The sequence below is a fragment of the Arachis stenosperma genome, chromosome 8, assembly GCF_014773155.1.
Source record: "Arachis stenosperma cultivar V10309 chromosome 8, arast.V10309.gnm1.PFL2, whole genome shotgun sequence".
NCBI classification, from domain to species: Eukaryota; Viridiplantae; Streptophyta; class Magnoliopsida; order Fabales; family Fabaceae; genus Arachis; species Arachis stenosperma.
Window position 1 is genome coordinate 26278494 of NC_080384.1, and position 12551 is coordinate 26291044.

General features: G+C 33.1%; 2 protein-coding genes and 1 non-coding gene across 3 annotated transcripts; all 3 read right to left on the reverse strand.

The window, feature by feature from the left end:
• Nucleotides 1-32: 32 nt before the first annotated feature.
• Nucleotides 33-3544, reverse strand: LOC130946569 (1-acyl-sn-glycerol-3-phosphate acyltransferase 3-like). Its single transcript, XM_057875345.1, has 11 exons — nucleotides 3464-3544; nucleotides 2874-2996; nucleotides 2613-2652; nucleotides 2418-2491; nucleotides 2118-2177; nucleotides 1448-1525; nucleotides 1170-1328; nucleotides 832-957; nucleotides 608-700; nucleotides 325-411; nucleotides 33-251 (listed from the first exon to the last, which is right to left on the reverse strand). The coding sequence occupies exons 1-11, from the start codon at nucleotides 3542-3544 to the stop codon at nucleotides 33-35; spliced, it is 1140 nt and encodes a 379-aa protein (XP_057731328.1).
• A 778-nt stretch (nucleotides 3545-4322) lies between these two features.
• Nucleotides 4323-9817, reverse strand: LOC130945816 (origin of replication complex subunit 1A-like). The gene is made up of 16 exons (XM_057874512.1): nucleotides 8888-9817; nucleotides 8635-8770; nucleotides 8284-8436; nucleotides 8044-8184; nucleotides 7808-7959; nucleotides 7626-7725; nucleotides 7385-7507; nucleotides 7141-7302; nucleotides 6992-7049; nucleotides 6646-6824; nucleotides 6432-6546; nucleotides 6134-6204; nucleotides 5562-5657; nucleotides 5127-5203; nucleotides 4871-4954; nucleotides 4323-4669 (listed from the first exon to the last, which is right to left on the reverse strand). Exons 1-16 carry the CDS (start codon nucleotides 9739-9741, stop codon nucleotides 4603-4605), a joined length of 2568 nt encoding a protein of 855 aa, XP_057730495.1. The 5' UTR covers nucleotides 9742-9817; the 3' UTR covers nucleotides 4323-4602.
• On the reverse strand, nucleotides 8299-8376 carry LOC130947152 (small nucleolar RNA snoR28). The gene has a single exon (XR_009072561.1). It is a non-coding gene; the product is annotated as a small nucleolar RNA snoR28 (small nucleolar RNA).
• Nucleotides 9818-12551: the final 2734 nt, after the last annotated feature.

Consider the following 12551-nt stretch of genomic DNA (forward strand, 5'->3'; position numbering starts at 1 on the left):
ATCTATTGTTGCTGCTGAATCATATTTGTTCATCACTGAAGAAGCTTCTGCCTCAGAGGATCTTGTGTAGGCAAATTCATGCGCGTAGAACGTTCAGATTGAGTTGAATGAATGAGAAGTTCCATAACAAGTGTGACTACTACAAAGAATAGCACTGTGCATAAGATCCCTTCCCACGTGGACAACAGTTTGGTCGACTTGAAGAACTCGTAAAGTAGGAACCCAAGGAGACAAGTCCAACAAAGCACAACCTAATAAATCTTCAAATTTAAGTACCAAGATGAAAAGCTATTCAAATATCTAAATACAGTTATCTACACTTACAAAAATAGATTTCTTAGACCGACCCAGGTCTTGAAGTTCTGCATCACTGAAAACATCCGTAGTGTTATATCTCTCCAACATAGCATCCTGTATGGTAAATTTACAAAAATATTCATGGTCTTTACCATAGTATACAAGCCTTTCAAATAAAGCATGTATGAATTCATTGCATTCTTAAAGAACACAATGTTTACATGTCATGTTAGAAAACTATATATGTTACTCATGAATTTTTCATTAGATAAGCTGTTATGCATTACTTAGTAATTTGTAATAGTAATACCTTGGATATAAATAGGTCTTTGCACCATTCTGCAATTTCATTAGGCGTATGTGGCAGATCCTCCATTTTGAGTCGTTGTATTTGAAGTTTCACCTGTAAAAATGCAGAGGAGTTTTAACTCTATCTTCTGTCTAATATGTAAAGTTGTGGCATGTTAACAGTAATCACATCTATTAATAGCATGATAGTACAAATGATTAATTTGTCTAGTTTAGTTGTCTTACCGAAGAAGATTGACCTTTAAACAATCTCAACATTGTTGGAGGAGTATCACCTTTTTTAACTGAATAAGTGCAATCATAAATAGCTGGAGTGAAACTCCGAATATTTTCTACTACACAGACAATACCCTGCAGAAAAATATTATCATCAATACAATTAAGATCTCATGTTACTGTTGCCAATTAGTAACATCAGTTATTTAAGTAGTCATCTCCTCATATCATGTTTCTATAAGCTTTTTAAAACATTAAATATGAAATAATGTCTCCTGATAATCGTTTTTTTTTTCCCTAGACTTGCCCTTACAGGAAAATAGATTGTAAAAAAACATAATATTCACCTTAGTACGGGGAATCAAAACATTTTTAGGTATAGGTAGGCCTCTTGAAGCAGCAAATGCTTGAGCTGCTAGAAGCTTATCCGGTGTGAAACGAGTTCCTTCGACAAAAAGAGCCAGCCAAAACGGTAGTGGGGAATTCTCTAACTGCTTAAGACCTGACTGCAATGCCAGAAGTGATATATATAAGTAAAATTAATTTGCTGATTACATATATATATATATATATATATATATATATATATATATATATAGATAGATTAGGAGAATTTTATATGTACACTGAGTGTTCTTTCATCTTTTGCCCATTCTCTTTCTAGAAATATGTAATCACAAAACCACATTGACCAACCTATAACCTGCATAAATAGATGCACCAAATTACTAATTGATCTTCATATCAACTAAGTTCAATTTGCTATCACACATTAACTTAGTAGAACCAATTTATATCAACAGACAACAGGCAATGGCTAAGTCATGATGAAGTCAACTTCCAGAACTGTCAAGCTTTCCTTCATGCAAGAATATATACTGTTAGAATATATTAGGATCAATTAACTTTCATCAGAATTATTTAATATATCTGAATATTTATTAAGGATATTACATCTTTATTATTTCGATTCTCGTAACACCTATAAATACCCTTTTACATTGCATCATTTTAGACAACTTAAATAGACACAAATACTTTCTCTATTACTCTCTCTTATTTTTCTAACATATACAAGCGAAGAACCATTTCTAAGGACTGTTAATAAATTGGGTAATTTCAGCATGCAGAAGTCTTAAACTAATCATCAAGCAAGAACTGCCAAAATAAGAATTAGCAATTAACCATAATGATGACAATGATAACAAGTTCATCAAAAGTATAAACAAAAAAGCCTTAATATAACTCTCTAATAATATAGAGTAACAAATGAAGAGGGAATTACAGAAACTCACAGGAAGGTACTTGAGTTCTTTCTTCATAATGGCTAGAGAGCTGCCAAGGCAGCCCGAGCGCTGTCAAAAAATCAAGAAAAAAACTTTCAAACGAGCATCGATAAAATGATTCAATTTTCTTATAACTTTTTCTGCACTCATCATTCTATAGTGATGGAGTAATACTTACCTAATGAGTACAAAGAAAAGGAGACACAAAAACATTTCTACTTTCAGATATATAAAAGAAGGAAACATGTTGAACCAAGAAATACTGCAAAAATAATGTGCTCATGAGCCATTGATTTAGATAATATCTACCTGAGCTAAGGCGAATCCAATGAGCCAATCAATGTCACTCCTGTGGTTGCACAGCAAAAGAGCATTTTCTTTACCTAAATTTTTTTCTCAGATAATAATGCAGAGTTGTGAGAACTACATTTTCAGCAGCAGAATGCAGAGAGTACATAATTACTATTTATAAGAACTTAACCAACAAAGTTGCTGTCAACCTACCCATTAATTGACGAGATTCGGAATCCATGTGCAGTTCAATCTTCAAATAAGAAAATTCATCTTGTTAGATTGTAGTGTGGATAATATAAAAATAATTTGAGTAGTACTTTATAATACAACCCCTTATTGTATATTTTTTGTGTAACTTTAAGCATTGTAAATAAAATTGAGTGGTAATAGATGTTCTTAAACGATGTTGTAGAGTAAGGTACATGCATTAATATTGGTGAAAGTTTTTAGAATAAGATAATAAGCAAACACCTTAATGGCTCCCCACCAATCAATGAGAAATATGAGCTCCAACCATAGTGATTGAGTAAGCATATTGTTTATTCTTCTGAATAAATTTCTTGATATTGGGCGAAAAAGGATAAAGACGACAATCTGCGAAAATGGATATTTACTACGATATGTCAAATGAACTAATAAAACATAAAACTAAAAAATGACAATTTGAAAATTAAATTCAAAATAAATCAGGAATGATGTGAAGTATACTGTTATTCAGTTAATATGAAACATTCCAAAACAACAGAAAATGTGCCTTATAAGAAGCTTTGTAAGAAAAAAGAAACCAGATCTACGTCTACAACTTCCATTTCTAACATAATCATGCATAGTTGCTTCTGAACATGATCCTCTTCCTTGCATTCAAAATATGTTACGATCTTCAAATTTAAACCATATATAAATGTAGTTGCATAATATCATTCTACCATGCAACATTGATGAAGTAACAATTACAATGTGCATAAACGCAAAATGGAAAAATACAACAATCAGTTAATCCATTCAAAAAAGCGAAAGGATATATAACAAGGCGATTTGCAGATTGGATCTTAATTAGTTACCTGAATTGCGTTAACAATAAGGCCTGAGAGAATGAAAAGAGTGCCTGCAGGAAGAATAAAAACTGCTGCTGGGAACGCCATGCTTGCAAGGCAAAAAGATGAGCGGAGAATATGAGAAGAAGAAAACAAATTAGAAAGACAATAAGAGATAAAGAGTGAGAGGGTGGAATTTTAGGAGCGGTTAAGTAGCCAGAAATGTCGTTGCTAATAAGATTAATAACAAATTAAGGAAGTAACATGTGCAATCATATAATATTCAACTGGCCTTGTAGCTAAGCTAAGGGACTCACGTGAATTTTCTCCTGCATGAAATATATGTTGAGTCTAAAATACATGATATTGAGCATTTTATTAACTTTAGTGTAGCGCCATGTAGTTGAAGAATCCTACTTTAATGCCAAATTTAGATATAGTAAAAGTTTCTATGATATTAAAAACACTCAGAAAGTTGGATCTATTCGTCAAAGTAACTTAAGTTTTCCAATCCCTTTAACTTTACGAATTCAATTGCATTGTTAGGAGAAATCGAGTGTGACTGTTGTAAAATGGTTAGTTTTACTTTTTTAAAATATTAAGAATTTTAACTTATCTTTTTAATTATCTTCCTGATTTTTAAATAAAAATAAATAAATTTTATATTTTTAACGTTTTTAAAAAATAATATATATTCACTCATTTATTATGATTCTTAATTATTACTCAGACACGTCAGCTACGTCTGTGCCTAATGTCAATGATCTGCCAGCAATGATAACACGTAAACTTTTTAAATTACACGTAGAAGTTGGGCACATTTTCTGCTACTATATATAATCGGCTTGTATTTAAATTGCTGTTTATACAAATGAGACTATACAAATGCTATTCAAGTGATTCACTCATTTACTGGCCCTAAGATCTTGAATCTGGCATACACAAATGGGCTAACCCTTTCCCTACCTAAAATAAAACGGTTCCGTCTTTTAACTGAACAAAAGATGTTGGAACTGATGATTAAATAATTGCAAGTACTAGAAATTTTCACAATTACAGAAAAATAAAATAATTGAACGAAAATATATGGGCAAAATTTTTCTTTGCACTTCAGAGGCACTTTGGCAAGAATGTTCTAACTGAAGAACATAATGTAACTTTCAGTCCTAACTTAGATACTTTGACAGCCAAGGAAGATCCTTGCAGTCTCTCAGTGCAAAGGCTACATCATCGCTGCCACAAAGTAAAATGAAACCAATCAACTTATTGTGATCAAATCAAATGTAATTAAGTAAATGCAATAAATAAGAAGAACAGATTCAACACGAAGCATATGTGTCTATGTCATATTAAGCATAATCCCAATATTTGTTTCTAAAATATAAAGACTCTATTATATAGAAGCAACTGTGACAAGAGATATTAAGAATTAACCTTGGGAAATTGAGCTGCAATTTTTGCAGCCTGTGCTTAGCACCTGCTTCACATAAAATAATCCTGCATTCGCCTAGCTTACAGCTGCAAACAAATTAGAACAGAAAAGTCTCAGTTTTAAATTATATGGAATTGGCACGGATCACATGCATTTTTTTAGTGTCATTCAAGTATTAGGCATGACAGCATTTTCTCCATTTCAGCTCAATAGCCACACCATATCAAATTCATGCAGAGAATGTATTAGAAATCTTACCCAACTTGCAGAAGAACATCATATCCGGGACACACTTCACCGTTGCTTGTACAAAGACACGAAACCGTCATCGCCAGCTGCATTGTCAAATATGAAGAGATTATATAAGAATGGAAATATAAATTACATTAAACCTTCAGTTTCCATAATATAAGTTTTTTAACGAGAAAATCTACAAATTTTGCATGGGATAGCTCTGATGAAAGGAGCTAAACCAAAACGGAGACAACTTAGCTTCTTACTAGTGCAATTCTAGTAGAATGAACTCAGATAGAGATCTTATTGTTTTTGTCAAATATGCATGCATCAAATAGACAAATACTTAATCTAAGATGTAAACTTCATGTAATAAGGACTAATGTGTGAAGCTGCCAAGCTCTATGTATGACCTAAATGTATACGAGAGTAAAACAACAATGAGTTTTGGAAGCTAACCTTTTCAAAAGTGGTTTCCCCCATTCCTGTTTTATAAAGTTCATGAACCATAGCTGTCAGGAAGATTTTGCTAAGTCTGGAACAGCTTTTTATCACCTTCAACAAGAATGACATACCGTGTAAGACCGAAATGAAATGCTGGAAACATTCCTCCAAGTAAATGAATGTACAAAACTGCCTTATTACCTAGAAATTATATCATGGATTTTGCAGAAGAATATGCACACGCAGAACTGCCATTGATAACATCAACTTCCTATTTTAGAATGACATGTGACTGGTGTGGTTCCACAAATTTACCAGTCACAGTTGATTAACTAAAACGGTGTTCACATTGTAATTCTAAGCCAGAGTCATGTAAAAAAGAGTCGTCTTCTATGGAAAAAGCTCATGTTTTCTAAAGTACCTAGCTGACGTAGATCAGCAACACTTTGTATATGTAATTTAAGTCACCACTAGCCCATACATCTCAATGATCTCACAATAACATAAGGCATCATCTGTCGTTTGCGAAACACAACGAAAATTCCAGAATCAATAAATAAATCAGCAAACTGGAAGTTTTAACTCACTTGAATATGAGGTGCCTGGAACATTTCTTGAATGGCAGCTTCAACGTCAGTCATACCAACAAGTCCTTTTCCTAGAAAGAATATGCAAAAAGGGATTACTAGGCAGAAGCAGCACAGCAGGAGTAAGAAGGAATTTATGCATATAGGTGATCCTATAGACTTTTAAGTTAATTACGTAATCCAAATATTCTAGCATTTAAGGCGGAAGGTGAAGCAATGACAGATGTGTATATCAATACAAAGCATGCAGACCTAGGCAAAATCCTATTTGTAAAATACGTAGGACACGTTGATATACCTGCCGCAACAAAATCAGGATTCACAGTTAGCTTCTTTATACGATAATCTGCTATTTCAGCTGCACGTCTGCATATCTCCAAGGCACGTCGTGCATCTCCTGAGATTGCTGCAACCTGAAATAGATGTGAAACAATGACCTATTGTGCCAAAACAACTGTCTATTATGCACAACAAGATATGAGGAAACTCATCTTAATGAAGCAGAGACTAACCTTTCTTGAAGCAAATTCTATTGCTTGTTTTTCAAATATATCGATTCCTTTAAGGCGACTTGAAATGATTTCTTGAAGCTGCTGATAATTATATGGGCCAAAGCAAAGCCTCTGTATGCCCATTCGACTCGATATGCGAGGAAGTAACTTCTCTGGAAGATCCATGGTATTTGCTATCCCTGAAGTCATCAGATTATCACAAGCCTAAGATATTTTAGGGTAGAAAACAAAAAGCCATTGCGGATGTATAATATGGATTCTTGTTTCAGCTTTCCCCTTATTTAATTTCCCCAACCAAACTGGAAGATCATAACACTGAAAAAATATGGCATGCCATAGGTCTTACCTATCACAATAAGTTTGGAATGTGCCTTAGTAGGCCAGTCAAGAATATTGTACAGTACCTGTAATTAATGCAACTTCATCATAATATGATTCGTATACTAAAGAATAATGATCCAAATAAAACCTTTTGTTATAAAATTTGGAATTTACCGACTGGTTTCTGGTTACAAGAAGATCAAGCTCATCAATAAGCAAAATACATGGCCGATCAGCATCTTCCCCAGTCTTCTTCCCTTCAACAAATCTCTCATGCAAAAAGTGAAGAGCCTTTTTCCAGCTAACCCTGTGCCCATTTAATGCCTCATATATGACCTGAAGGAATATTGGAGCTATACATAAATCGGGAATATAGTCCATCTAAAGCTAAAAACAGTGTAGATTTCATTAACCTTACCCTATAGATATTCTCTGGTGAAGCCAACTTCAGACCATTAATCTCCACAAAACAGTAGGGTTTGATGTTTCCTGCATCAACTTCAGATCTCAAACTCCTCATTACTGATAGAACGCTCATTGTCTGCAGTTGCATATGAACAAAATTTAACACCAAAAAAATAAAAGTTTGCTCCACAATAGCCAATTAAAGCCTTATTTGACTAAATAAACAATAGCTGTAGAACATACGAAAAAAATACCTTGCCAGTCCCTGGAACACCATGAATATAGAGGCAACGCCCCAGACATTGATCATCACAAATAGCACCTTTAATGAATGTATTTATCTCTTCCATTTCTCTATATAAAAGCATGCATGATTAGTAACTTGAGAGAGAGATAAAAAATCTCGAAAACAAAAATAATTCAAACTTCAACATACTTATTTCTACATGGCAACGATTTAGGCAATGATGCTAACAATAGTGAAGCCTTTACTCTCTCGAGATCTGTTTGTTTGTGAGACCGTACATGCTCCGGAATTCGTTTTGTACCTATCTTCTGAAGTCCAATGAACCGTCCTTTGTATTGATTCTGCATCATTTCAACATATCTTTCTTTAGGAAATCATAAATCTCAAACGAAGCAGAAATATAAAGTTAAAAGTAATGGACATACTGCTGCCAACTGATGACTTGTTGATGGTTGAGATCGTGTATTTTTTAAATTCTCCTCCTCATATACAATATCATCATCTGTATCAGAGTCTGATTCCTTGGAAACATTCCAATCTTCATCACTGTCAATCTCTTCGCCATCCTACCATGTAAGTATAAGCCCATGAATACTGGCATTAACTTATTTAATGAGAACAAAGGATGCTTGAATTTCTTTTTCCCGATCTTCTAACATGATTACCTCTTTTTCGTTGTCAATATCAGCAAGACGTTTGAAACTGTGCCAATGAATGTCATATTCATATTCACATAAGAAAATATCATCTCCCTCATTGCTAGCCTTGGCATAGTCTTTCGGGGTCATAACAAAGCAATGTCTAAGGATAGATTCCATCTGCAGTTAAGACAGAAACATCATGATAAACAAAAGGAGAATTTCTACTACCTTAAACTTCAGAGGCAGCCATGGAGTAAATTACTGCAGGTTATGATAAATTCAAGAAGCTTGATAGAAGAAATCAACTAGTGAAATTTATTCATGCTAGCAATGTACTATTTGAATGTTAAAGCCAAAAAAGTTCTAATATAGCACCTCAATGTCTGCAAATTCGTTGGTTTGATACAGTTCCCTGCTCAGGTTATGAGGTTGTCGCCCAGCAGAAGTCTCTTCTGGGATCACATACCACCGCACATGACACCAGTAGTTGTCATCCACTTCTTTCCATATACTGCTCACACCAATACCAATTTTACAAATCAAGGAAAACATCTAATCAATATCAATCACCATCACTACAAAAAAGCAAACAGTACAAGCTCCTTTAATTGCACAACATAAGATGTACCTTTGAATATGCGCAGCCCATAAATCACTTGAAAGAAGCTTCTGCCTCAGCGTCCTACTTAGTTTCTTGCCCTCCGGCGGCTTTGGAAAGCTAGCTTTCCTACCCATCTTACGATCCTCACAGAACCCACATACCCAATCCCCTTCAGGAACCTCTTTCAATGGAGGCGTCAAGCACTTCAAGTGAAACCCACCTAAACAATCATCACACTCAATCATTACCTCACTTCCAGAATCAAAGCACAGCCTGCACTCCTCCGCTTCAGGATCTTCATCATCGGAGCTAGCATCTTCCCTCCTCTTCACATAAACATCGTCACCAACTCCAAACTCGCCTCCATCATAAACCACCTTCTTATAATACACGCGCCTCTTAGTCAACCTCCCACCCTTTTTTCCACCCTTATCTCCATTTTCTAATTTCCCCTTTTTAGCAGCCATGGCTCTGGTAACAACCTTTCTCTCACTCTCCATCTTCCTCTTCTTCGTTTCCGACTGCTCAGGCGATGCCGGAGCAAACTGAATCTCAACCAAATCCCTGGCTTTCGCATTTTTTTGCTTCACTTCTTCACCAGCCTTCTTTTCAGATCCACCTTTAACAACCGAAGCACTTCGCGCAGTTCCAGTTCTACGTTTTATCACTTCGGTGGAATCATCGGCGTAATCAATGGATTGGCGAAACTTGGCAGGTTCGGTGGAGTTGAAGTGGAGGGACCGTTGGCGCGTGGATCTGCGTGGAGTTGGCAGGGATTGGGGAGTGAGTGGAGTAATGGCGGGTGATGGTTTGTAATTGGATTGGGATCTGAGATTGGGCTTTGAAGGAGATTGAAGTGACTTGATTGGAGTTGCAGCCATGGATGAAACGAACGGATGAAGCTGCTGCAACTTGGAGCTATAGCTAGGGTTTCGTGAGAGAGTGTGTGTCAGTGTGTGTCTGTGCTTAACTACGATAAGAATTGGCGCGAAATGTTCCCTCTCGCTCCCTCACCTTTTAAACAACGTCTATTTTTTTGCGCCTATTTTGATTGTTGGGCCAAGTGATGGACCCTTTCAAGCCCAACCCATCAGCCCATTTTTTTGTAACGAATATATATAGTAATTAGATTGTAAAAAGGCATGTACTAAGCCTTCTTATCGACAAAAGAAAATTGTCTGCTAGACAAAAATAGAAAGTAAAAAAAAAAAAAAAACGTTTACAAAATTATATAATTTTCCAATTACTCTTTCTGAAAAATTTTTTGAACAAGGGAAATATCCAAAGTTTAATCTTTTTTAACAAATGTGTAATTTATATTACTATACATAGATAAAAATGGTTCCTCTTCGGAATAATATTATGCATAAAAGATAACAAATTTTTTTATACAAGTTAACACTTAATTAAATGTTGATATAAGTAAACTTTCATTAGTAATATATGAAAATTAAACACAAATATTTATGTATATAGATACCGTAAATTATGCAAACTATTATATTAGGTATACATTAAAATCAATTATTAAAATCAACCACTAGTATAATATATATGTTAGAATATAAAGTATATATTAAAAATAAATTAAATAATATATATTATTTATTAATAATTAGTAATATATTAGTTTTGGTGATTGATTTTAATGTAGATATATATCGGATGAGTTTTAACATTAATTTTATTGGCCAATGAATTACTATATGCATAAAACGGGATTCGAATTCTCGACACTTGCTTAAGCAGACGAGTGAGCTAACCACTCAATCAACCCAAATTAATTTCCAAAAAATGTGTTATATAATACATGAGCATGTTAAAAACTTTATATTTACAATATGGTCCAACACATGTTAATGCCAAAGCTTCCTATAATCTGAGTTCAACGACTATGAATGTGACTGATCCAATGCTAAATTAAAATGTATATTGACCTAGCGGCAAGTGTATAACTATTTTGATTATAGTTTATATTAGTTATGGGTAATTTCTTTTTTTTAGAATTTATTTTATTATTTGTGAAATCAATGTTTTGTTGGAAGATTTTTTATAGTTTATAGTTTTTTTAATTTTATGAGTCATGTTTATGTTCCGTCTTACAATTTAAAGCCGAGATAAAAATGGTGAATTCATTATTTTGTGCGTTACTTAGCAAACGAAATAGGTTGTTTGGGGAAATGGATCTTTTGGAATAGAAAATTCACTTGAGAGAATAAAGTGTGATCTTTCACTTTTAATTCTATAAGTGAGATCAAAATTAAATAAGAGAGAGAAAACAATAAAGGATTAGATTAGACACTAAACATTATCCAATTATTTTTTCGAGAAGATCCACTCCCATCATTTGTGGTGTATTTTTTTCATAACTGTAATCAATTAGATTATGATATATTTAGAGATATTGTTGCATTTAATGCAACCTATCGAAAAAATAAATACATGTGCCAACTGTTTGTGTTTTTTGGCATAAATCATTATATCTAAACCATTGTTTTTGTTGTTGCCCTTGTTGCAAATGAAATCGAAGAGATTTAATTTATTCCTAACTACTTGAAAGATTTTTTGGAAGTTATGAAAGGTTAGACAAAGTTCATGCGTGCGTTATCACAGATGGACAGAGCAATGAAAAAGGTCATTAGAAAAAGTATTTTCTACGACTTTATAATCGTTTCTGTGTATGATATCACCTTCAAAATGCAAACGTCGAATTATGTAAATCCAACATTCGCATATGAGTTTAAGAAATAATTTTATTTAGTAGTTACTTTAATAAAGATTTCACAAATATTTTTTATAAAAATATTTATTATTTAACCACATTTTAAAAATATGATTTATAAAAAAAATAATAATTTTAAAAATTAACAATTTTGTTAGACAATAATAACGCTTTTATAACGTATTAAAACTAAATCTTATAATCTTCATCTACTTATTAAAATGAATAATTTTCATGTGAAGATAATTATAATATTTTTATTAAAATATCCATCCATTTATTAATAATTACCTTTAAATAAAATATTTTAAAATATATCTACATATGCTTTTTTATTAAATTCTCATTATTCAAGGTTGTAATGTATATAACTATGGAACTATGGATTTATTATTATAATATAAAAAAATTTTAAGTATATCATTACATCGATATTTCAATAATTTTTAATTATCGATTTTAATTATATATTTTTTATAATTAAAATCAACGAATAAAAATTATTAAAACACTGATATACAGATAAATTTAAAATTTTTTTATAATATATGAGGGGCCGCGAAACGCATGATAATGATTATGGCAAATTAAATCAAATGATCTTCTGGCTGGCAAGGGTCGAGCCGTGTGTAAGTACACAAGCATTGTGTGTTGTTATCTTTGCAAGAGCCTCTTGGAATCGACACGGGACTTGAATACACCGAACGACAGTATGAACGACAACTTTCGAAAGTGCAATTTGGAAAGGGTTCTAGCTTGTGACATGTCCATAGTTGTGCCTCTACTAATAATCCACCGTCTGCAACAATAAAACAATATTATTTATTATTAATTAATTATTTTTAGAACACATGACAAGGATGAATCATGAACAAATGATCAGCTACGTTACTTGTAATACATACCAGAGACAAAGGAGAGAAAAACAAACAAAATTATAAGAGAAGTTGGCATAATTTGATTCTTCAT

Bases quoted from the DNA above. Each gene is read 5' to 3' on its own strand.
- LOC130945816 (XM_057874512.1), bottom strand. From the start codon at position 9,741: ATGGCTGCAACTCCAATCAAGTCACTTCAATCTCCTTCAAAGCCCAAT. The intron at 7,726-7,807 runs GTATGTTGAAGT...GCTTTTATATAG, and splicing joins TCGTTGCCATGTAGAAATAA to AGAAATGGAAGAGATAAATA. The intron at 6,205-6,431 runs GTATATCAACGT...TATTCTTTCTAG, and splicing joins TCCTGATTTTGTTGCGGCAG to GAAAAGGACTTGTTGGTATG.
- LOC130946569 (XM_057875345.1), bottom strand. From the start codon at position 3,544: ATGGCGTTCCCAGCAGCAGTTTTTATTCTTCCTGCAGGCACTCTTTTC. The intron at 2,997-3,463 runs GTAACTAATTAA...CCATTTTCGCAG, and splicing joins TTATTGTTAACGCAATTCAG to ATTGTCGTCTTTATCCTTTT. The intron at 2,653-2,873 runs GTGTTTGCTTAT...TCTTATTTGAAG, and splicing joins ATTGGTGGGGAGCCATTAAG to ATTGAACTGCACATGGATTC.